Source organism: Glycine soja, chromosome 6 (assembly GCF_004193775.1).
Source record: "Glycine soja cultivar W05 chromosome 6, ASM419377v2, whole genome shotgun sequence".
Taxonomy (NCBI): domain Eukaryota; kingdom Viridiplantae; phylum Streptophyta; class Magnoliopsida; order Fabales; family Fabaceae; genus Glycine; species Glycine soja.
In genome coordinates this window covers 33,048,895-33,071,840 of record NC_041007.1, presented here as the reverse complement: position 1 = coordinate 33,071,840, position 22,946 = coordinate 33,048,895, and the positions used below count along the sequence as shown (strand labels likewise).

At 34.1% G+C, this 22,946-nt stretch overlaps 1 protein-coding gene across 1 annotated transcript; it reads left to right on the top strand.

Moving 5' to 3' along the window:
* The first annotated feature begins 2,261 nt into the window (after positions 1-2,261).
* Positions 2,262-12,591, top strand: LOC114416799 (uncharacterized protein ycf45). The gene is made up of 9 exons (XM_028381817.1): positions 2,262-2,832; positions 5,051-5,265; positions 5,817-5,967; positions 6,758-6,949; positions 8,260-8,422; positions 8,501-8,736; positions 9,634-9,813; positions 9,900-10,022; positions 12,053-12,591. The coding sequence occupies exons 1-9, from the start codon at positions 2,443-2,445 to the stop codon at positions 12,356-12,358; spliced, it is 1,956 nt and encodes a 651-aa protein (XP_028237618.1). The 5' UTR covers positions 2,262-2,442; the 3' UTR covers positions 12,359-12,591.
* Positions 12,592-22,946: the final 10,355 nt, after the last annotated feature.

Below are 22,946 nucleotides of genomic sequence, written 5' to 3'. Positions count from 1 at the left end.
TAATTAATTAATTACATACGCTTAAATTAAATTAATTAATCTTGCAATCTAATTAAAACCACTTAATCAAGCATTACAAAAAACATAATGTTACATTTTTGGGAAACGGAGTTGGACACTACTGAGGTGGTGCAGGTGGATGACCTCTGAGGAGAGATGTGAGCATCTAAGATATCAACACTTACAGTTTCCTGAGAAAGAGATGGTTGCTTCCAATCTTTTTCAAGAATAGTAGTGTCGATCCTAGTTGCCCTTGTCTTTACTTTCCTTGGCACTATGGAAGCAATAAAAAGTTCTTTTGTGGAGGGATCCCCCTTTATCACCTTCCACTTTTTTTGAGTAGCAAGAACTTGTTGTTAAGCTTCAACTTTCCTCTTCATATGGATGAGGGGAAAATCACCTTCATTAGTTTCACTCAAGTCCCTTAGCTTTTGATTAGTGGTCTTCCTCTCAACTGACTTCTTTGGACTTCTCTTTGTGGGAGTAGTTTTTGGACTCATACTTGGAGGAATGGACACAAGAGTAGAATTATGCTTTTTCTTGGTTCTTTGTTCTTTTCTAAGAAACTCCTCCCCCTCTTCTTCTTTTTTGGGCTTGGCTCCTTGTCTTTTTCTTGTTGGCTTGATCTTTCATGATCTTGTTCACCCTGTTTCCTATGCCAAATTGGGATAAGGCATCATTATAAGCAACAACATTGAATGATCTTCTCTACATTAGTTTATAAACAACTAATATTATGAAGTTGCATTCAATTGCAAAAATGTCATTGTGCCATTTACTACATCATTTTTTTTAAATCTAGGTAGTGACATTGACATAAAATATATTTTGTGTAGTAGTGAATTCTTTACCAGTGTAGTGGCGATGAGGTTGTGGTCATATGATACTGGAGGTTTTGCCAAAAGAGTTTGTCATTCATAGTGATCATGAGTCCTTGATGCATCTAAAGGGACAAGGCATGCTGAATAAGAGACATGCCAAATGGGTTGAGTTTCTTGAGCAAGTCCCATATGTGATCAAGCACTCGAAAGGTAAGTTCATTGTGGTAGTAGGTGCACTCTCAAGAAGGCATGATTTGATCTGTACTCTTGAAACTAAGTTCATTGGCTTTGAGCATATTAGTGAATTGTATGAACATGATCCGAATTTCTCTTCTAAATATTCTACATGTGTGCATATTGCTCAAAATAGATAATTTAGGCATAGTGATTATTTGTTCAAAGAAAAAAGGTTATGTGTGCCTAAAGGATCCATAAGAGAATTGCTTGTGAAAGAGGCACATGAAGGGGGTTAAATGGGACATTTTGGGATACAAAATAATCTAGATATGTTGCAAGAACATTTCTATTGGTCACACATGAAACATGATGTACATAGGTTTTGTAAACGATGCATTGCTGGTAAGAAGTCTAAATCTAAGGTAATGCCTCACGGACTTTATTTTCCTTTGCCCATTCCTGACTTTCCTTGGATTGACTTGTCTTTGGAGTTTGTTTTAGGGTTGCCTCAGACAAGGAATGACAAGGATTCCATCTTTGTGGTAGTGGACAAGTTCTCTAAGATGAAACATTTCATACCATGTAAGAAAGTTCATGATGCTTGTCATGTTATTGACTTATTCTTTAAGGAAGTGGTGTGTTTCCATAGACTACAAAGAAACATTGTTTGTGATCGTGACACAAAATTCCTAAGTCACTTTTGGAGAATCTTATGGGATAAGCTGGGTACAAAGCTTCTTTTTTCCACTACATGTCATTTCTAAACCGATGGACAAATTGAGGTAATGGATAGAACTATATCTTCTCTTCTTAGAGTAGTGATTAAAAAAATATATATAAAGACTTGAGAAGAATATTTATCTCATGTTGAGTTTGCATATAATAGAGATGTATTTTTCATTTTTCAATTGCATGTCCTAGTTATAACTATAACAAATGTAAACCATACAAACTAAATTATCGTTAAATAATACTATACAAAATTTATTAATTAAAAAAATCAAAATTATACACTATCAATTATTATTTTTACGAGCTTAATGATTATTCATTTACAATAGTATAAAATACTTATTATAATTTTAGAGTAATTATTATAAAAGGTCAACTAATTTATTATAAATAATAAATAATGTATTGTGATCGAAGTGAATAACCTTTTTCTTTTGTTTGTATTGCGAGAAAAAAAATCGTCCATTTTCCCTTGACCAGTGCTTTCAGACCAAAAAAAAAAAAAAAAAACAAAGCAAAAGCGAAACACGTAACCAGGTTCCCTTCATATTCCGGTTCCAATCGAATATTCGAATTCCTCCACATCTGCTACCCCATTCCTGATTCCATTCCGCTTCCTCCTACTCGCGCAAAAACGGTAATTTAGAAAACACTTTCCCTCCCAAAACCGCCACAACACTACACACCAACTTCACGGTTCCCGCCAAAATCGATGCTAGGGTTCACTCTCCCGCTCCAGCTTCGCTGCTGCCACCTCCCGCAACAACCGCCACTTCCCAACCCGATTTCGCCCAAACCCTTCTACCCGCCCCTCGTTCCCTCCCTTCCCCGGCTCCGAACCGGCCCCAGCCTGCGCGCGAGTTTTCCAGCCGGGTCCGGTCCGGTTTTTTCCGAGGATGAGCTGGACGTGGAGCTGGGGCGGCTGTTGGCGCTGCTGCCGGAGGAGATGCGGCGGCGCGTGAGCGACCACCCCGAGCTGCCGCAGCTGATAGAGGTTGTCATGGATTTGGGACGGAAACCTCTCGCAAGGTTTCCGACCGGGGATTTCGTGATATCGGAGTATCCTATCACGGTTCAGGATATCGAGCACGCCACTGCCCAGGTAATTGGAAGGATAATCTACAAATTTCATCTTTAAAGTTTATTCTCTCTCTCAAAATAGTCCCTAAAGTATTTTTTTCTTATGTGAAATGCTAGGAACACTCTATTGAATGATTGTCTTTCCTGATTTGGTAGTTTTCAATAAATTTTAACCGATTAGAAAACAATGTGTTTGAAGGAGTGTGTTAGAGATTGTGTTCTTAGCACTTGCATAGTTAAATCCTTAAGGATGATAAATCATGCTAAGTAGTCTTCCAAGTATTGGAAAATCTTTCAAATTAGTCTTTGAACATTAGTCAATAGGTGGTGATGGGTGACTTGAACTCACTATGATTTTTGGAAACAACAAATAGTTGCTTCAGTGGCGAACTCATCATGATTTTTTATATTGTTGTATCCAAAAATCATGGTATCAATCCACCAGCAATCCAAACATACACGATATCAACTTTGGGATTAAACTTATGAATATTCAATACTTTAAACACTACTTATATCATTTCATCATTTCAAGGACTACAAAAGAGAAGGTAAATACTTGAGGGATCAAATTGATGGTTTATTCAGTATTGGAATGATGTTACTGTTTGATTTGCTTCTGTTTATTGATTTTGTAATCTCTTTTGGAAAGAAAGTTCGTAAATGGGGCAAATTACAAAACACATTTTATTTGGAGGAAAGGAAATTGAAAAGTCTTGTTTGTTTGCTTTTTCTTTATTATAAGAACTGATAGGTTCTGTTTGGTTTTTGTTGTTTATGTCTATTTATAAAATATGTGGATTTAGTCCCTAATTGATTACTTACGAATATAACAAAATCCAAATTATTAGGGACTAAATCCACAAGTTTTTTAAAGTTTGAGGACCAAATTCATCAATATGAAAGTATAGGGACTGAAAACACATTTTCCCCTTTTTTAAGATAAGAAGTGCTTGCTCAAAAATAAATTGGATCCGGTCAAAGGCAAACTTATTGGTTTTGAACATAGGATATTTAATTGGCTTAGTTTGGATGATTTGTGTGTCAGACAGTAACCGATCGAAACCATAGATGCTATTATGTGGATTTAGATGCTCTGATTTTCTTTGAAAAGGTTACCAATATGGTTTGAGAGAGAAAGATATAGAGTCAGTTTAGATAAATTTCTCAATAAACAATAAACACTTATTAAAAAAAAACTTATGCATCTCAACTTTTTCATCTGCTCTCTTATCTAACTTTTCCATAAGTTGATTTTAATGTATGTGAGAAATTTGATTTGGTTTACCTCCTTAATTCTTTTCATTTTCTTCTCCTACAAGTAATTAGTTAAAAGTTTATTCAAATTGTGCCATAAACTAAGCCTGTGTAAGTAATACTGGATCCCTTCATAGAAAAATATATATTTCTCTATCAGAAGTTCCATTGTTTCAAATTGTGGAATGCACCATGTGATGTGGCTGCAATATTGCAGTTGTGGTAGTACCTGCGAATGCACCACGTCAAAATTAGAGTGATTTCTGTTCACGCGTAGCAGCTGCAACTCAATAGCATTGCAACCGCAACGAACTGCGGCAAGCATTGCTTCATACCCCATCAAACTGCAATGAGCCGCGAGCTCCATCACACCCCAACACTATTTCCCATCCATTCCATTCAATCTTTCTTTCGAAATAAATCATTTTTGTACCCCCATGTGAATTTTAAACTTAAGAATGAATAAAAATTTATACAACATTATAAATAAAAGATGTAATAAAGAATTACAATTATATTTGGTGTAAAGTTAAAATTGTTCCATGGTAAAATGACAGCATTTTGTCACTACATCTTTGATTACAACTGCAATTTGGTCAGCATGAGACAGTGACACTGTCATGTTCTTCAGGAAATCAGGAAAAGAAGAGGAACAGAATGTTCACGGACATGTGCTCATGCTTGGGCAAGAGTATCTCTACAATTATGTTATCATAGGCTTTATTTATAATCCTCTTGTGTACCCCTAGAGAGTAGTTGGGGCTGTGTGAATTTGATTGAATTCCCTAAGTTTAAGTTGTGGCTACAACTGCCAATGTATCCAAAAAATGTAATAATCTATTGCTGCTTAGAAGCATGGATGTAGAAAGTGAAAGAGATGAATGTTTGAATTGGACTAGTACCATCTCTGTATGATCCTAAGTTTTGATTGATCATGGAAAGATATTTATAACTGTTAATTCATGAGAGACAACCTCTTGCAGGTTGGTGACTTTGCTATTGATAACCGAGCAGGAATCAGCAGGACATTGCATCGGATTAGTGCCATCCGAAATCGCAAGGGCACAATTATTGGTCTAACTTGTCGAGTTGGCAGGGCAATTTCAGGAAGTGCAAAGTTGTTGCAAGATTTGATTCAAGATGGGGCTTCTTTGTTGCTCATTGGACCTCCAGGGGTAGGCAAAACTACAATTATTAGGTTAGTGATTCTTTTGTCTGATGCTAAAAGTTGAGCTAGATATACATGCAATAATTACCTGAATTCACTAAACTGTACATGTACTATGCTTCTTCCTGTTCTTGATTGTTGTATACATGTCGGACTGGGTTCTATCTTTTTCTCATTAGCAAACTATGTTTTTGGAAAGCACACATTTACTTAGAGAATATGATGCTTGCTTTTGATCTCTAATTTGGATGTAAAATTTCTCTCTCACCCTGCTTCCAATTTTGTCCAGTCAACTTTTTTATTCAGAATTGAGTCCCTGATTTCTGCAGTTCTCCATTCCTTAGGGGCCATGATATTTTTGGGTCTTCAACAAACATTAATATTTTGATGCTTTGCTGTTTTTTGGCAATGCTTAAATTTTTGTACTTGCTAACATCATAAAAATAGGGAACTGTCTGGATGTATTATTATTATCAGTACCACTTCTATTATTGTTTTTGTTTTTGTGGTTGTTATTGTTGTTGTTGTTGCTGTTATTATTATTATTATTATAATCTATAATACACTTTCTATATTTTCAGGGAAATAGCTAGGATGCTGGCAAATGATTACAAGAAGCGTGTGATGATTGTTGACACCTCCAATGAAATTGGGGGTGATGGCGATATACCACATGCTGGAATAGGCAATGCTCGACGTATGCAAGTCCCTAACTCTGATATGCAACATAAGGTATTAGCTGCAATTGCAGGAGCTTAACCTCTTTTTTTTTACCAATCACCTCTTGTTTCTATATGTTGAAAGTATAGCTATATTATCAGTGGTGACTGAGAATATTTCTGTGAACAATTGGAGCTTATTCTGTCCTTTTTCATTACATTTTCTTCAATATATAGTGGAATGACTCCACGAGAATTCTTGGTCATTAAAATAAACATGATATATGATTTATTTGAGAAATCAGCTGAAATATTTTATTTGGTAGGTTAGGGTTCTCGGATATAATTATGATACTTCCATTTGTGCATATTCTAATTTAAACATTGAGGTTTATATTTGCCTGAGGACTAGTAGGACGTTAAAGTTTAGTATAAAAACTTAATTGTCAGAATTAGTTCTCAACTTCGGAAATTTTTATATCTTTACACCAATGAAAGAAATTACCTTTAGATGGAACGTTCACAAGCATAAATTCATTCTTTCAAAAGTAATTATTCCAATTTACATTCTACTCAAATAATTTCCCACCTATTACAAAGATGCACATGCACTAAGCTTTTCATACCAGTAATATAGATTATAGATAGAATGTGTGCTGTTTGTGGGAAGCAGCCAAACAGCAGAATGATTTATTAAAGTGATAATTTTTTGTGGAGTCCTGTTCATTCCATTCCTTGCATTTTACCTTTCTTTCCTATTTCCATTAATGCATCCCAAAATGGAGTTCTTTTTGATTATGAAAGGCATGTTTCATAGTCATACTCTGACCACATTTCTATGTTTGTCGTACGAAATTATTCAGGTATTGATAGAAGCAGTTGAAAACCACATGCCACAAGTGATTGTAATTGATGAAATTGGTACAAAACTTGAAGCAATGGCTGCGAGCACAATTGCACAACGTGGGATTCAGCTTGTTGCCACTGCTCATGGAATCACAATTGAGAATCTCATTATGAATCCTTCATTAGAGATGCTTGTTGGAGGAATACAGGTGAGGTATACCAACATCTAAAGCAGGATTCCAAGTTGATTTCTTGTATATCACAATTGATGTAGATTTAGCGCATCTTTAGAAATGATTTTTCAGAAAAATAATCATTTTTTAAAGCTTTCTTAAGAAGCTGCTAGGAAAAAAAACAATTAGGGAATTAATTAAGCTGATCAAAACACACTTAGTATTTGAACTTTTGTCATTTTTCTGACCTGATGTGGCCATATTGGCATTTCGTTAGCTGTCTGTTTAGCATGATTTCAGAGAGAAAGACGTGGGTGAGAAAGAAGTGAGACAGAATGAAGTTCTATATTGTTTGGGAAAGGAGAGAAGTGAGAAAAGAAGTGTTTGATGGAACCTACAAAAAAACTTCGTACCCCATTGCTCGGAGGCTCTTCGCTATGCGAAGGTATGGGGGAGGGATGTTGTACGCAGCCTTACCCTTACATATGCAAAGAGGCTGTTTCCGGATTCGAACCCATGACCAACAAGTCACCAAGGCACAACTTTACCGCTGCACCAGGGCTCGCCCTCCAAAAAAAAAAAGAGGAAACACCAAAAAAAAAAAATTCTGAGATTTTGTGGGAGAAAAGAGGAAAAAGCTTGTGGGACCCAGCAAAAAAAATTAAAATGACATATTTGCTTTTTTGTTTTGGATTATGTAAAAATATTATCAGGACAAATATGCCTTTACAACACACACTTTTATTTTTCTTCTCTTTTGTACATCTCTCAATCCAAACAATTTGCAAGGGAACACTCTGTTGAGTACTGAGCATTTGCTTATTGAAGTCCTTGAAGAGAATCTTATTTGCAATTGTTCAGTGAAATTATGGGAGGGAACAGTTTGACCTTCAATGTGTTTGTGTAATCTCTAATGGATTGATGGGGCAACAATGAAAAATGACATGGTGCTAGCAGTGTTTGATTACTTAAACCAAAGTTGTCTGCTGTTAGACATCAGTATTAGTGAGGGTGACAGGAACTTACAATATAACATACTATGAACCTTGAATTTTTTGCTGTTGATGGCTTGAAAATACTGTAGCTGAGGCCAGAACTATAAGCCAGTTATCCCTGAGGTTTATGTTGTTTGGTGAAAGACACATGAAGGATTTTATATTATGTCTCTAACAATTACAAACTTATTGCACTGTACAGAGTTTTCTGTAGCATGATCCAAAATAATATGTTTATGCTTTTTCCTCTGCTTCATGTTCTAATAATTAAATTTACAATCACCAGGAGCATCTAAAATTATGGACATATTTATTCTTTTTGTTTACTTCAGCTATATTATCCTTTTTTAGAGTGTGACACTAGGGGATGAAGAGGCCAGTCGCAGGGGTGTTCAGAAGACAGTATTGGAGAGGAAAGGCCCATCTACATTTAGTTGTGGAGTAGAGATCATTTCAAAGACAGAGTTGCGCATTCACCGTAGCCTTGAAGCAACCGTGGATGCTATTCTTTCTGGTAAGTTGCCACTCTGGCAAAATAAATGGTTGCGGTGGATTGATATATGACTTTGTGCTGTTTGGTTTGTTGGTGTAGGTCGTTTTCCAAATGTAGAAATACGGAAGATGAAGTCTCAAGAACAGGAAGAGATTTTACAAGATGGACTTGTTAGTGACAGTTCACTTCAAAAGAATGGTGAAATCATGTTTGAAAAAGCTACAAAGGGGTCTGATGACCAAACCAACCAAAATGAATCACTTTTAAAGTTGCCTATTGACTTGGTGGAAGATTCCTGGCAGCTTAAATTGCCACTTAGCCTGTTTTGTTATGGGGTAAGACACCGTTATGCAACAGCTAACAGCCTAAGATAAATGCATGAAATAAACATTAATAACAGCTTAAATACCCACTTAGCCTATTTACTTCTTTTTTTTAAGAAGCAAATCCTATCTGCTTCTTAAAAACCACTTTTTTAAAAAAAAAAAATTGTTTAAACAAATTGGTCCTTAATTTGTTTGTAATAATTTATTTTCAGCTTTCTACCAATGCACTAGAATTTAAGGTAAAGATATGTGAATGATGTGAGTGTCATCCAATTCCTTCTTAAATCTGGATTGATTCTTCGATAGCTTTCAATTCTCTTATTCTATATTTAGCTGTAAATTGTTGTCCTCCTCAAATTAGAGTCACCATTAAGGACAAATAGTTTCTAACATTTGTGAACCACTTTGTGTGAAAATCTAATATCTTATTAAATGACTAATTTCCTTCCTAGGCAAACAAATAAATAAACAAGAAAACAAAGAAGACAAAGGAAAAGGAAAAGCAAAGAAAGAAAGGGCAGGAAGGAGAAAGGACAAATAAAAGGGGGAAAAAGCAGTAACATGCTGCTTCAATTGAAAAGAAAGCACATGAGCTAGTGATAGAGAAAGAGGAAAATAAAATGTAAAAAAGTACCAAGTTAAACTGAATCAACCCTTACATAAAGTTTCTTTCTCCCATTTAATGTTTTCTGGTGCTTTTCAGTTTCCACTTTTGATTGTAAGTTAGCAGTGTTGATAATTAGATAAACCCTGTTTGTTGTAATTCAAAAATAACTCCTGCAATCCAAGGCAATATTGAGTTCACAGAATTGTTGGTCAAGCAAAGCAATGAATAATGCAATCTCTTTTTGTTTTTATTTTTTTTTTCGTTGACTGTTTAACTTACAGAATGGTCAGTAATTCTAGATTTTAGAGGCAACTGTTATTCAAGGGGTTAAGCAGTTGAAAATGAATGATGCGGCTATTCAATTGACTGATAATATTAGTGAAGCAAATGCTTTACTTGCCTTACAATCCAAGCTTAAAAAGAATCCAGGGATCCAGGCTGCCGCTAAATCTCATGATATTCCCATTTATGTGACAAAGGTAATGATTTTCTAAAATTGTGTTTTTAGTTAAACAGCTATACTTTGTCATAACTTTTGCTAAACAATATTCTTTTTGTCTTCTAGACAAGTTCTTTGGAGCATGTAGCAAAAGCCATACGGGCATTAGTAAGTGATCATGAAGATGGTATAAAGGATTCTGAACTAACGGACAAGATAAAATCCTCAGAGATGATTGATGCTTTGGAGGTAATATAAATATTATTTTAGTTTTAACATTTATTTCCTTTTCTCTTTTTGGTTTTTGTTTACTTGAGGAAACCAATTGATGCTCAAAATCACTAAGTTGTGTAAGAAATACATTGCTCAAATCCTAAATATAGCTATAGACACATGGAAATGGATTCAGAAACAGCCAATTTAGCTGTCTGGATTCTGGAGTGAGCATAATATATTTGCACTATTGCTTAACACTGGTATCTTTGCTTGCCTATTTGTAGCTTCATACCTGTTGTAAATAACTGAAATATCTTAGGGGATCTATCTATATCTTATTTGATATTTTATCGTCTTTTTCTTTTTACATTTTTTCTTTTTATCCTTATGTTAGTTTTTTTACTTTAGGGTTAGTTGTTCCCTTGTAAAAGCGTGATTAGATAATGTAATTCTTGTGATACAAAACCAATCCCCTTTCAACGTGGTATTAGAGTCTATCCTAGATCCATTAAAAGGGTCACTCACCATATTATTCACGCACCAAGCCCAAAAAGTGTTGGAGATGAGAGAGTGTATTGGGAAATACCCAAGTCCCACATCGACTAGAGATAGAGGCAAGATTGATTATATAAGTAAGAGGCAACCCTCATCTTATGAGCTAGCTTTTAGGTTAAACCCAAGTTTGCAAAAGTATCCTAAGTTCTGTTTCTCTAAAACTGAGATTCTAGGCAAAATTTTACTCTCAAACATACTTTTGGGAGTAACCAAACATGACCTCAAATTGATTTTACTCTTAAACATACTTTTGGAACAGTCCCACCAAAAATTCAAACATACCCAATTTGTGGTGTTTCTTACCAAGATATATAGTGGATAGCCAAATTAAGTATTCTTAAAAATTTTATTTTATGATGAAAATTAGCAGTGAAATGTAGTAATGAAAATTGTTTGAAGTGGTGAAATGTATTCTTAAAATGGTGATGAGGATACCCTTGATTCAAAGAATAAATTTTCTAACAAAACAGGTCTAACTTAACTCTACAAAACAGACTTGTAATACAGGAGGGTGGCAAATGCAAGTGACCCAACAACTGATCTAGTGTAGGCTTAAATATCATCTTAGAATTTGGTCTTAGGGCCTAACTCAATTCTACAGAACCGGCTTGTAAGTTGAGAACTACCTAAGTTTTATAAGCTTTATTTAAGCCATATCTCCAGTCGATGTGGGCCCAACAATATTAATCAAAACCACAAATTTTTTCAGCTAGTTATCTCAGACCCATAATCATTTGAATGATAAAAACTGTATCTATTGCAAGAATATTTGTGATTACCTATTGGATTTGAGTTTGAGCCAAATTCCAGTCTTTAGAAAGGTGAGCTAGAGTGATGGTGAAGGTAGCAATAACCCTATTGCATGTTGGTGTAGCTTTGTTGAGTTGGTTGGCATGGTGGTAGCAATGAAATAAAGGCCACTTTAGTCTTAATAAGGTCATGGGTTACCATGGCAATCCTTTACTGGTTGTTCTTCATGGTGTAAACTTACCTCTGATCAAATATGAGACATCTGACTGAATCTACTGGTAGTTTTTTTATTTTTATTTTCAACTTTTAGTTGTTAATTTGTTAGTTTTTGTTGGCGGGACGATTCAAACCCACGACCTATCCCTTCCTCCCTTTACCCCTTTACCACCAAACTAATCTTATATATCTCTGAATCTACTGATAGTTATTTGTGAATTTTATTGGGGACAGAAAACTTCTTCAATCCCCCTCCCCTGCCCCACCTCTCTTTTTTCTCCCTTTTTATAATCCTTTTTTTTCCATGTGTAAGTTTCATTTTTTTTTTTCTGTCAAACCAATATTTGATGATTGATTACTGATATCGTGGCATAGATGAAGTAGAAAACTAGAAATGAATAAATACCATTGTTGCCAAAATGATTGCTGTATTCTTCAGCTAGGAATGCATAACATGGGGGCCATAGTTTACAATTTAAATTCAATACTTAAATTAAAGAGTCTCACGAATGGTTGGCACAATTGCTTTTTGTATATTTCAGGAGGCGCGAATGGCTATAGAGCATACAGTGATTCTAAAGGGAGAACCTGTGGATCTACTCCCAAGATCATCACACATAATATCTCTGCAGCTGGAACTTGTTCGCAAATACCAACTAGAAACAAGGAGAATCAGTGGAGATTCAGGTGTACATTTGCGCATACTTCCATCCCATTATGAAACGGATGAAGTAAAAACTAGTGAAACTTCTGAGTTTGATAGTGAATTATTAGATGACTTTGCCTCCAATGGCAGTGTGAATGGCTCATTCAACAGCTTGGATAGATTGCCCCTGCTACCCGAGTAATAACTACGTTCACTTAATTGTATACTCATAATGGAGATTAGATATAAACACGTGTCGCAAGGGTGATGTGAAATTGTACAAGTCATGTAATTTTGAAACATATAGAAAAACATTTTTTAATGCTTTTTGAAGCGTTAAGCAATAAGATGTACAACATACCAAATTATGATGTCACTAATATAATGTGTTATTATTTCATGTACAAAATAATAGTGTTAAGTTGACTTGATCAAGAGCGCATGAATTTTTTTTTCTAGAATGTCTATTATTATGCTTGAATATTGTTTGACATAGTAAAAATATGTTTGGGATAACTGAAAATGTATAATTAATTATACTAAAAAAGAATATACATTATGGTTATATTAGGAGACCTCCATCGAGATTCTACTCACTTGGGGTTTTGTTTGGACAAATTCTGACGTACCTCTTAGGAGACCTTCTTCAATGAGATTTCACACAAGGGTGCTTACGAACACTATTTTAGATGGATAAAGGTTGGCCTTAATCCTAGAGTGTTTTGATTAAGGAAGACTCTATTTGAAATGTGGGGTATCTCTCTTGAGAAGCTCGAGTTTCGTGACCTTACCCTCATTTGATGGATTGTTTCCTTTGCAATGAGCTCTTTCAAATGAAGTTCCATAAATAGGACCTTAAGCTAACTGTTTATGGTTGTTGGAGAGCTGCTAGTACTTGTTGTCTTAGTGGTTGCTTCATGACATCTTCTGGTTACTGTTATGGGTGCCTCATGACCTTGGTGCTTCTTCTGGTTCTGTAGGATTTCCCTGATGATGCTTCTAGTAACCTCGGTGCTTATATATCACTCTTGTTAGCTTATGGTTGTTTTATCTTCATGTGGACTTAATGACTTATGTAAGTTTGTGCTTCTGAACACTTGCATATCATCTTTAGAGCATCTTGTGAACTAAGTTCTTTTGAGCACTTTGCATGACTTTTGTTGATCCTATGCTTCTAATATGTGCTTTTGAACAATGTAAAAATTTGTGTCTCATTCGTTGTTTATTTATGCATCTTCTGATGATACTTTAATCATGTATAACCTTTGGGCGTCTACCCTTGGCTAGAGATACCTTATGATCATGCACAACTACTAATTTATTTACACTTTGGTCTTTGAAAACATGATATGTCTTTGATGCTTCTTGTTAACTTTATTTTTGGTACTCTTGCTTCTAATGTGGCAAATCCTATGTATGAAAGGTTGGCATACTTTAGGCTGATGCTTTACACCTTTCTTCATGCTTCTTAATCAAGTCTTGTATTATAAACATATTATCAAAGAAAACCATTAGTAGCTAAGCCTGGATAACTTGGAATTTGCTTCTCAGAAGTTTATTGTCACTAAAACTCTAGTTTTAGAAGTTCTATTTCAACAGCCTTATAAATATTGCTCAATTTGAGGACTGCATTGTTGAAGGGTTTGAGTGAGTTACTAACTGTTAAATTTGTATCCCTGATTTTAATTATGACAAACCATTAGTTATGCAAATTATAAGGATAATGGAGAAAAATATATGGACTGACTTATTTACTAATGTTTGAATGATAAATCATAAAGCGAAGACAAGTTCAACATTCTAATGTGTTCAAAATGAAGTTCAAAATGGAAGCAATTTGCATTCAAGTGAAGTAACTTTCAGAAGAAAAATTGAAGCACATCTATGATGACCAAAGTCTCCTTTTGAAATGACCAAGATTGGAAACAAGCAAGAGCTTCCAAAAAGCTTCAAACTGAAGAAACAATAGAAGATACAAAACAAGACATATTACAATGAAGCAACATCAAAATCAGATATCAGAATGATTATCTGCATTAATATGAGCAAGCATCTGATTAAAGCTAAGAACAAATTATCTGGATCAGAACATGAAGTTCTCTACCTCTAACTTACATTCAAAGCAAGCAATCCAAAGAAACTTCCATCAGAATAAAGCTAGGCAAGATCATGTTATCCATATGATACACTTTCTAAGGTATCATCATAAGTCTTGAAACTGCAACATTTGATGAAGTTATTGAGTCTCTTCCAGACTTCCACATGAGTCACATTCCGAGGATTCATTAGAAAACTGAAATTTCTCAATTCAAAGATGCAAGATACTGAAGAAGCTGAGTTTTATCCTTTAATCATAATTGATTTCTATATCAGAATGAGATAGACATTGGAAAGTCTAAACAAAGGAAACATATGTCACAACTACAACAAGCATCGAAGGATCAATCCTGAAGAAACTTGTGTTGTATAATGAAGAAGAATGAAGCTGAACTATCTACAAAGACACATCCCCAATATTCATTCTAGAGCAACTGCTATAGATTAAGATCTACTACTCAAAAAAATATCAGAAACCCTTTCTGATATATGCTTCACTAAGTTGTACTTTAGAATGAAAAGTTCATAATGACTTTTAAATTCTGGCAGAACATAACACAGCTGGCACAAATTTTGAATTTCTGCAACAACTTACAATGTGGTCACTACATCCAACAGGCAGTTTAATGAAAGTCTTCTTAAAAAAGTCCAAGTTGCCATTCGAAGCAAACAACTCCATTGAAGCAAGAACAAAAAATATGAAGCCTTCTCCGAGTGAGAAAATTTGCTTCTGCCTCTTTGCTGAGAGTCACCCACTTCCAACTTGAGCTTACATTGTAAATATGAGAAGTAAGATTTGTATTCCTGAGTGGAAACCTTCTATTTTATGAAGAATTTGTATATGTGTAGTACCTTCACAGAAAACCTCTTTTTCTATAATATGAGATAAGTCTCCAATCCAAGGTCAAGGGTTGGCGTTGTGGTGAGGGAACAACTGTGTATGCCTTAAGTTAGTGGGATTGTCATTGATTAAGGTTTGAGCTCCTGTTCTAGGACTTGGGTTAAGTTATAGGTTGTTGACACCATGAGTTTAGGTGTTGTGCTATTGTGTACTAGTGCAACTGGGGTTGTGATAGTGAAATCTCACTAGGTTGAGTGAAGACTGGACGTAGCCCTATGACTTGGGATGAACCAGTATAAATCTGCTATGCCATTTTCTTCCTATTTCACTATTATTGCTTATTCTATAATCATTTATTAAATAATGCTTTTATAAGTAATTCATCTAGAAACTGGTTGAGAAAATTATACTGAGAAGTTTATTTGAAAACACAATTCAACTCCCTTCTTTGTTTTATTTTGTTCACTTCACTAACCACACTCAACTGATTTATATATATGTGATGTTTGGTTACAGAGAGACAAAAACAAGATTACATAGGGGAAAAGCCTAAATCTACTATGCCAAAGTAGATACAACTAAAACAACTTTATTGTTGTCACTAGGATAAAATACAACAGTAAACCTAACACTCTCCCTCCACCTTGAGTATATAGATTGTCTGCTCCAAGCTTCGAACATATGAATTGAAGCATCAAAGGATGAAAATAACTCCAAGGTAGAGGACTCCAGTGCGCAGAATACAACACCAAATACTGAAAAGTCTTCTTCTAACTCATGATGCGGAGGAGCCAACTGAAACTCATGATAACAATGCAACCAATGGATACAAGGTCATCTTAAATAATTTTGCTCAAAATCAAAACCCCAACAACAATTCTGTCCAAGAATGAATGCAAGAAAATGTTGCATCATCCATCCAATAATGACAGCAATACTAGCCATGATGTTACTTCCTCTAAGCAAAACAAAGAAGGATCCTAAAACTTGAAACAAATGACAACAAGAATATAAACAACACAATGGGACTTGAAACAAGTAAAGGAAGAGCTGACAAAGAAGGCACAATTATGTTTTGAATAACATATTCCAGAAATATGGACTTTTGACTAGTTTCCTCTGATATAAACTTTGACTAGTGGCCTCCAATGCTCCCCTTCAAGCTAAAGCTTGCTAAGCTTTTAGCTTATTACTATACATTGCCTTGAAAAAAATAATGATTCTTGACTAGATTAAACCTATGCATTTGGGACAAGGACAAAGCCAATGCAACCGTGACAAAGTCAGGCTAGTGCATTTGGGACAAGGACAAAGCCAGTGCATTTGGGACATGGACGGAGCTAGTGCATCTGGGACAAGGACGGGGACAAAGCATCTAGGACACCAGATCGAACCCATGCATTTAGGACAAGGACAAACAAGGCCAAAATTCTAATAGGCCTTCGTAAGCTGAAAGGTGTTCACAAAACTTCCAGCTTGGGATGAACAACACAAATATCAAATGAAAGCAAAATACAATGAAGAGTGCCAAAAAATAGTTTGGTGAAAGATAGACAATGACTGAAAACATTCAAAGCCAATGCACATATGCTTAACCATTAAGCATAAGCCACAACCCAAGGATTAACCACTTAACAGAAGCAAACATGCTTTACCACCTAAAAGGCAGAAGCAAGCCAATGAAAAATGCTTAACCACCACAAAGGTAGAAGCAACACATATCAACGCTAAAACATCCATGGCAGAAGCTTGACATAATGCTTAACCACCATGGATAGAAGCATAACATCTCAATGCTTAACCATCCATGGCAGAAGCTTAACAAAAGGCTTAGCCACTATGGACAGAAGCATAACATCTCAATGTTTAACCATCGATGGCAGAAGCTTAACACAATGCTTAACCACTACCAATAAACTGGCCTTGCTCTACATTGTTACCAAGCCAGAGAAACAAACATGACCAATAAAATGAACAAACAACACCAGAAGCCTTGACTTGGATGAACCGTCTATATTTGCGTAAATGGAGGATTGAAAAACCCCCAAACTAACACCAAGAAAGGAAAAAGTAGAAATGGAATCTTTAGGTGAAAACAACAAAATAACAGTCAAACAATGACAATTTCGACGGCAACTCTAGCGATCGGTGTGACGGCTCTGGCAAAGGCAATAGCAACTGACCACTAGGTTAGACTTGCTAAAGGGAGACGAGTACAATGGTGGCATTGGTGACAACAAAGGCCTACCGAAGAAAAGTAGATCTGACAAAGAAAAGAAAATGACAAGAGAAGAAAAAAGAGAACCCACTCTTCATTACTGGGTCAAAATCTAGATCCAAAACACTTGGGTTCGACTGTGCTTGACAAGGCGCACCAACCCGCTGGAGAAAAATAACACTAGCTGGCCGGAGATAACAGACGGTAGCAGATGACAGAGGGCAACAATAAGTAGAACGAGATCAACCAACTCTGATACCATGTTAAATTTAAGGACTACATTGTTAAAGGGTCTGATTGAGTTACCAACAACACTTAGTTATTTCATATATATGTAAAGTCTGATTACAATGAGAGAGAGAAACAAGATTACATAGGGGAGAAACCAATGCTACTATGTCAGAGTAGATATAACTAAAACAACTTTACTGCTGTTATTAGACTAAAATATAACAGTAATTCTAGCATATATAATAAGTAGTCCTCCAAATCTCTCAATTGTTAGCCTAAAACCCCAATCAAAATCACAATCCTATCATTGCATAACAAAAAATTTCCTCTCCACTTCTAATTTTGTTTCTTTTATACATATCATATTTGGTTTATGCTCTTATATTAATTCTTTCACCATACTCTTCTTCACCCTCCCCCTAAACTTCGGATATTAAAATTGATAAACTTTGAGATGAACCAAATTGACCTCTTCTCTCTCCTACGTTCTTATATTTTTCTACCCTTCTTGTTTCCTATTTATCCCTACCCTCCCATTCCTTTGGATGTGCTGTAATTTCAACCTTGTTTGTCTTGCTTACCATATCAATCTTCTTTCCAAACTCCTAAACCTCTTTATTTTATTCCTCTCTGTTATACCTTTTATTACTATTTCTTCATAAAAAAAATCGGTGGACTCAAATATAGGTAAGATTTCTGCTAATTTCATCTTTTTTATATACATTTTAAATATAATTAATAGAGTTAAATGATATTAATTAACTTCTTGATCAGTGTAAAAATAGTTAATTTTACTTATAGTTAAATTATATTTTTTGTTTCTATGACATTAGTGTATATTAGTAGTATTCACCAATTGTTGATGATCAATCTTTAGTAACTCAAAAAAATTCATTAGTCACCTTTAATAAGATCTCATCATTTTAATCACATTTTTTTCATTCACATAACTCAAACATAAAATCTAATTTAAGAGGATTACTACTCGAAACAATTTATTAGAATATTTAAATTATATATATTTAAATATGAAAGTAATAATATCCAATTTATCCATTATACATCACTATCTGAAATTGAAATGCCAGGTAAAGTGCTCCTAAAGATTTCAACCCTTGTCTGTAACAAAAAAAAAAAACAGATCTAAACTCTTGCCTAACCCTCTTTAACTCCAGAAACATGTCTTGCCTTCTTACTTTTAGTCTTTTATTAACCATTAACCAATTCCCTCTTCTTGAATCTTCCATTACTGACAAAAGTCTTCCCAAATAAGTGATTTTCTTTTTCCACAACTACATCAGAAAGCACCAATTTTTCCTCACCTTGCATCCTAACACCTGGACCTACCCCCACAAACGCATCTCCACTTCCATTTTCTCCAATACCCAATCCACCTTCCTCATTGTTTTGTGTGAGATAGTTCCCCCAAGCCTATCTCTCGTTTCAATAAACAATGGTGTTGTTGTTACTTACCATTTTGGCATTTATAGTGACTTATCGTATTTGTTGCCAAGCACTGCTTGATTTACCCCACTTCAATGAGAATTATCAATTCCGCTTAAATCATCTGAGTATGTCTCAATTGATCAATTACCAAGAATCAATCAACCCGCCAGCCACTTGAATAAGCCAGTGCTTGATGCTGCTTAATTGTATGTGGTTCACATGTTCATTTTACACAATTTTCTATTTTCTTAATTACTTTTTTAGTTCTATTATTTCTTTATTTAATTCAATTTTGTTCCACTGTTAATTTAGGGTTCAATTAGGTTTCATAACTTTCAAACCGAGCCAATATTATTCTGTTAGTTCGATATAATTAGCTCTCTTAATTTCTTTATAAAAAAAAGTTCGATATAATTTTCAAACGTCTTACTACAACTGCAAAAAAAAGGTAAACTCACTTAATTTTAAAAGATTTAAGTATGTTTTTTTTTTTCTGTCAGTTGGTATTCTTTTGTAAATTTATTTTTTTAATTTTAGTCTCTTTAAGTTGACATTTTTTTAAATTTTGATTCCTATAAATTTATTTTTTATTGTTTAGTCCTTATAAGTTTGTGTTTTTTTTTAATTTTAATCCTTTTAACATTTTAATTTTTTTATTTATAGTCTCATAAGTTTAGGCTCACAGGGACCAAAATTAAAAAAAAAATATAAATTTATAAGGACTAAAATGAACAAAATATTTTATAGGAACAAAAATTAAAAATTCGCAAAAAGATTAAAGTTAGAAAAATACATTTATAAGAATCAACAATAAAAAAATACTAACTTACATTATGTGATTTTAAAAATTATGGCACCGAAATAATAAAGAGTAACATTGACTCGGTTTCGAATATTGAGTCTTAAATTAATAGTAGGATAAAACTAAAAAATAAAAACAAATAATTATCCTACTTATATATATCTCTGTTCATGTATTACTTATGCTTAATTTCTTTTAAATCTTTCGTACAAAAAAGTAGTATCTATTTAAGTACTTTATCTAAAATAATTAATAGTAGGATGAAAGTTCAAAAGGACGAAACGTATGTTGTTATAGTATTACATCACGCTTTTTACAAAAGTACTTTATCTAAAATGTTGTTAGATCAATAATTCAAGCATGAAGAAAATTAGATAGGCTGTTGAATCAATAATTCGTGGATGTCAATGAGAATGAGAATTAACTCTTTACATGTTGTCGCTTGGAAACAAAACCCAATATATGGCTTTGGATAGTTGAGAAGCCGGAATTATGATAAGACTGCAACTGCAAGTTTGAGCTTTATCTTTTTGGCGGCTGCAAGGACCGCATATATGTATGTTGATTGTTGATTAGTAACGTCTTTATATATATGTCCAATGAATAAAGCAAAAAATTGAACAAACAGTTGATAGCAAAATTTTGGAGGTTGTTAGAATGGATATTAAGAGCTACCATTATGTGAATTTTGAACCTTAATTCTCTTGATATGAGCGTCTGATTTGATTATTTTTATAGTATTATTATATTTTCTATTTTGACATGCATATCATTGAATGAATTTTGAATTTTTCTAAAAAGATGAGACATTAGTAGATTTTCTTTAGATATTGATTCTTTTGATGAGTTTTTTTTCATTAGTTGATCATTTTTTAGCCTAATGATTAATTTTTTTGGTCCCTTGCACTATCATTATGTGAAATATTAATGTGAGAAAAAAAGAGGGGGAATGAATGTATTTTGTAAGTTGTGCCACTAATTAAATCTCAACTCCTTCTCTCAAATGAAATTTAAAATAAAAAAGGGATTGACAAATAAAAGGAGAAGAAAAGAAAAAGTGAGATATTGCTCACAAACAAGAGAGAGAGAGCAATCCCTTAAAGTAAATTGAAAAGAGAAGGAAAAAAGGATAAAAAATTTAAACAAAAATGAAGGTGCAAATATAGGTGAAAATTTTACTGCTTTTTGAGTGTTTTCATATGATTAAGTGGAATCCTTTGATTACCTTGCTTCTTTTAGTACTTACCTTACATTACATGTCTGACCCCATTACAATCCATTATGTCTCCCTTGTTTTGAATTTTTGGGATTTATTTGAGTTAAATTGTTTGATTTATAGAGTTGTGAATGTGTTATTGAATTTTGACTATGAGTGTAATTATTCATTTGTATAAACATTGAGAGATAATGAGCAAAGTGAACTTGAAGCTCATTAAGATTGTTTGCATATTAATTATAAGCCTAATGGATTCCTGAGTTAATCTTTGATACCTTGTGTTTGAGTTTTACTTTTGAATAAATGAGGATTTCTTATACATGAGTTATGACTTGAAATAATTTGTTTGAATTGGAATTAGAATAATTGTTTGAGGACAAACAATGCTTAAGTGTGAGGTGGCTGATAAATCATATTTTGAGTGATATTTTGTATGAGTTTTTGTGTCATTTTAATGCGTTTTCTTGGTAGAACTCACGTTTTGAACACTAGTTTTACCTTGCAATAGTACAATCACTCAATTAAAGTGAAAGAGTTGGAAAGTTCACATTTTCATGAAGATTTGATGTTATTCTCACTTGATAACGGTTGTGGTACATTCAAGGTTATCAATATCGAGAGTCTACACAGACTCGTGAGAGCTTCTACGTGTTGACTCGTAGCCTCGTAAGAGTCTACTTCGTAAAAAAATATATATGGATAATAAATAAATATATTCAAAATGCACCAATTTGCAAACAAATGACAATAAACTCATAATTCATACTTCATACTTCATATTAGTCTATTACAAAATACAACAACTGACCCTACAATGTTGGAGTTGGATCAATCTTGTTATTGAAATTCAACAGAATTATACTTTTCATATATGAGGAGATGGAAAATGCAAAAGAGAAGCTAAAATGCAACTTTAATAACACCAAGAAAAGGTATAATTTTCGAACTTTCTCATATTTAAAATTTGTTTGTGTATTATTTTAAGTTTTAACTATTTCTAATATAGCATATTTGATATCTATTTTAAGCTTTTGATCTAGATAATTTAATTTTCGTGGAACCTAATGATGATGCACAATCTGAGGAAGACCTTGATGATGATGGAGATGGTGATGATATTCATGGAGATGATCCTATTAGAGGATTGGACATGCTTCTTTGAAGACATTTGTGCTTTTTTTAATTATTTAAATGCTTTAATTTTGAACACTTATGCATGATTGTCAAACTCTAGAGTCAACTCGTAGACTCTTACGAGTCCACTCCGAGTCCACCGAATCTGCTCCAAGTCTGCTAAAAAACGAGTTTGCTTCCGAGTCAACTCGCGGGACTGAAGTAAACTCTTAAACTCGTAAGAGTCTACGAGTTGACTCTAGAGTTTGACAACCATGGGTACATTTACCACGATCATGGTCAACTCCAAGAGGGTCATGGTCAACATTATGAGGGTCGTGATCAGTCGTGATCAGTTTGCAACGCCCCAAAGGCCTTAACGTCACAACTTCCAACAACAACCGTGGTAAACTCTTGAGGGATGTGGTTAACCATGAGGGCCTTTGTCATTTCGCAATGTCTCAAGCTTCAGTGCTAGGATTCCGACAACGATCATGGTAGTGGCTATCACCACAACCGTAGAGCGATTTATTAAGGAAACTATCTTTAGGAGTCTAATTAGAGTAATTATCTTTATGGATTTAATTAGAATATTTATCTATAGTGTGCTTAATTAAAGTAATTATCTCTAGGGATCATATTAGAATATTTATCTATAGTGTGCCTAATTAAAAAAATTATCTTTAGGGGTCATATTAGAATATCTATCTATATTGTGCTTAATTAAAGTAATTATTTTTAGAGATCATATTATAATATATATTTATAGTGTGCCTAATTAAAGTAACTATCTTGACCATTGTTCCTTTCCTATTGGTATGTCTAT